This window comes from Vigna angularis, chromosome 7 (assembly GCF_016808095.1).
Source record: "Vigna angularis cultivar LongXiaoDou No.4 chromosome 7, ASM1680809v1, whole genome shotgun sequence".
Lineage (NCBI taxonomy): Eukaryota > Viridiplantae > Streptophyta > Magnoliopsida > Fabales > Fabaceae > Vigna > Vigna angularis.
The window spans coordinates 14,863,166-14,866,602 of record NC_068976.1 but is presented as its reverse complement, the minus strand read 5'-3'; the positions used below and the strand labels follow the sequence as shown (position 1 = coordinate 14,866,602).

The 3,437-nt window shown below is 31.4% G+C and overlaps 1 protein-coding gene across 1 annotated transcript; it reads right to left on the bottom strand.

Annotated features, from left to right (window-relative positions):
* Nucleotides 1–897: 897 nt before the first annotated feature.
* On the bottom strand, nt 898–3,013 carry LOC108337018 (transcription factor ICE1). The gene is made up of 5 exons (XM_052880647.1): nt 2,303–3,013; nt 1,450–1,695; nt 1,295–1,360; nt 1,103–1,174; nt 898–996 (listed from the first exon to the last, which is right to left on the bottom strand). Exons 1-5 carry the CDS (start codon nt 2,900–2,902, stop codon nt 898–900), a joined length of 1,083 nt encoding a protein of 360 aa, XP_052736607.1. The 5' UTR covers nt 2,903–3,013.
* Nucleotides 3,014–3,437: the final 424 nt, after the last annotated feature.

Below are 3,437 nucleotides of genomic sequence, written 5' to 3'. Positions count from 1 at the left end.
ATAATCAATAAAATGATATTTTTTAATAAAAACTTAATTAAAAATAATCAAATTTATAAGAAACTTAAAAATTAATTAAATTTAAATAAAATAAAGAAAACGAATTTGATTTAATAGATATTTTTTTAATATTATTTTAATGGTTTGATTGAACAAATATTATCGTGGTTGAATCAAACCAATATGGGAAAATGGATTGTTTTAACATTCAAGTTTATAAATGATTAAAAAAATCATATATACAATATTCATTTGATACTTTGAAAAAATATAAAATTTTATATTTTTAGACTATTTTACCCTTGTATCTTGTGTTAAATGAATGAAAAATGTGTCATGGTACAATTTCTCTCTACAAAATAAACTGCTCCAGCTTAATTTAATGATTTTTTAATTAAATCATCTTATTTTTAAATATTAAAAGTATGGTGTTATAAAAAAACATAATATTTAACATAATGTTAGGTTATGTTAACTAAATTTTTTGAATCGATTTTCAACAAATTGCATTAGATATTAGTTTTAATTTTAAAAATATGAATACTCAAGAAAAAAAGAAAATCTTTGTCAAAAATGTAGATTGGTGGTGGAATTATATATAACTTGTCCATTTTGGTTTTACAATGTTCTTTGAACCCAAGGCACCCACCAAATTAGAGCAAAAAGTTGGCTTCCAAATAGTTTAATGATTATCACAAAAAGTCAGAAACAGACCCCACATGATTAATCTAAAGTGTCCTTCTCTATACGAATGAAACTACTATTTTATTCATACTAGTTAACAATGAAAAGTTAGAACAACAATCTTATTTTACACATTTTTTTTCTTCTATGTAGTTGTTTTCCGTTTGTTGTTAAAACGGTAAACATGTCCTCTAAAGTCTACCCTCTTTGATCTCAGAGTGGTAGGGAGTTCTTCATGTTCAAATTGATTCCAATGTCAAGCCCATTATAAGCAAGTGGAGCATACATCCATAGATCATCAGAGCTTAAAAGCTACACCAGAAAAAACCAGACAAAATTGTTACAATTTGATTGTATAAAGGTTAATCTTTCCAAATTTGAAACATGGTTTTCAGTTCTATATCTGCTGTTCATATGCATATACCTTGATTTGGAGCTGCAAAAATTTCACATAATTCACTGCCTCTTCAAGCATTGTACTTATATCAACCTGCAGTACACACATCCATCCATGAAATCAATACAAAACTCCATTACTCATAAAGTTAGATACAATTTCATATATTTTTTGTCAAATATTAGAAACAAGAGTTAGATCAACATTATTTACCTTGGTTCCATTGGGGACAAGATTCTGTAGGATTCTTAATCGTTCATTTATTCTCTCTCTTCTTTTCTGCAAGATTTAAGAGTGTAAGTGCCATGAAATGAAAAGAGGTTTTGCATTTGAAGTGACTGATTATATGTCTATATATATATATATACCCTTGCATACAGGCTCTGGGGATCTGTTGCTGATCCCCTACTTGCTCTTGTTTTTCCATTTGAGTTGAGAACAGATTTAGATTCTGAAGTAGCTCCTCCAATATTTTCCTTGTTATCATCCTCTGACATGTTACTACTAGAGCTTTGTCCATCTGATCCTGCATTAGTCTCTTCTGCATCTTCCCTATTGCTGTCATGTTTCTGATTCTTCTTGGAACATGTGTTGTTCTTCATACATCCTTGCACCTGATATTGAAACACACAAGATTGTTATAAATTTGCACCTTCTATGTAGACCAAATATTAAGTTTTGATCAATTTTAGCCTAAAATCACATAAACATGACTCTAATCATTGATATTTGTAAATGCTAATCTTTATTATGCAATTTCAAGGATTGATAAAGTACTTCAATTTTATATGCAGTTTATGAGTCTTTCCGAGAAATTAATCTTACTTTTTCATTTTCATCCAATATAAAACTTAAATGATTAAAGTCAATCATCAGAATAAAAGGTGATAGATTTTTTTTCGAAGAAAAATTACTTAAGGAAAGATTATATAAAATGTGATTTCGATCCAACCTATACAAAGAATTGACACCATCTTCCATCCAAAATCTTATGAGAGTGACTTTATGGGTTTTCTTTCTCTAGTGATGTTCAACTTTTTAATTTCTGTCAAATGTCAAATTTAACACTCATACTTAAATTCCTAATAACACTAAGTGAGAAAATTTTACATCATTAATCAATCAGACATTGTTGTTAGTATGACGTTTAAGTAGTTAATGTAATAATCATTTGTAATTTTGGAAACTAATTTAGCTTGAGAAATCAGAGACAAAACTTACATCTTTTAAAACACGAGCTTTTTTCTTGTGATTCTCTGATCTGTTGTTGATTTTACCTTCAGCAGGAACATCAAGCCTCCTCTTGGAAGGAAAAACAACAGGTTCAATTTGATTGCATTCGAAACTCTCCAATCTGTCACTTGCCAAATCTTCATACAGCTTCACACTCTCCTGGGTTGCTATGTTAGCAAGAGATGGAGCAAAAGGGGCAAAATGTTTCTCATCCAAGGAATATACACATGCATTATCTGCTAACATATGATCAGGGTAACAAAAATAATAGTTTGAGCTACCCGGATTGGCAATGAAGACAGTGTCATCACCACTACAATTGCTACTATTACTATAGCTACTTTCCTGAGAAATATACTGCGAAGAATTTGAGTTGTTGTGAGCATCTAAAGAATAAAACATCAGCTCGTTTTCAACAGCTTCAGGAGCAGCACAAAAATTGGCATGCTGTGTTACAATGTTCAGTTCATCTCCCCCACCAAGCAGAAGAGGAAATTCCTGGGTGAAATCATGCTCATGATCCTCAATGCCAAACATTCTGCGAAAGCAATCCCATTCTCCATCAGGGAAGGCTCCAACAGGTTCCATTCTGTTGTGTGTTTAGGAAAAAAGAAAGGCAAAAGGGTTGGTTTTTTTCTTGTGTGGTCCAATGCCACTGCAAAGAGAATTGAAGCTAATAAAATGTTGGCTTGGCATAAGCAAAAACAATAGACATATTTATAGTGAATCCCAAGAAAAGTGCTAGTGTAAGCATTGACTTCATTTACAAATAGCATTTTAAATTGGTAATCATTGTGTCATGGATAGGTCCTAATTCTCTGTAACTGAACTCAGGAGTCCACTGAAGGGCAAAGTACAACTCATATGGGACCAAGTTCATGCGTGATAATTTAGAATAATGATAATTTTTGAAGGGGTTTATAAACAGCTTAAGACTGAATAAAAGTGTGCTGAAAACAGCAAAGGGGTCTAAGTAATGATTAATAAGGGTGTTAATTAATGGTGACAGTGATGTAGTTAGGAGTTAGAAGTGGAGTTAACTTAGCATGCGCGTGGTTGAGGTTGAACAACGAACGTGGGAGTCCCATATATCAATATAATAAACGCAAAGGAATTCTGTGAG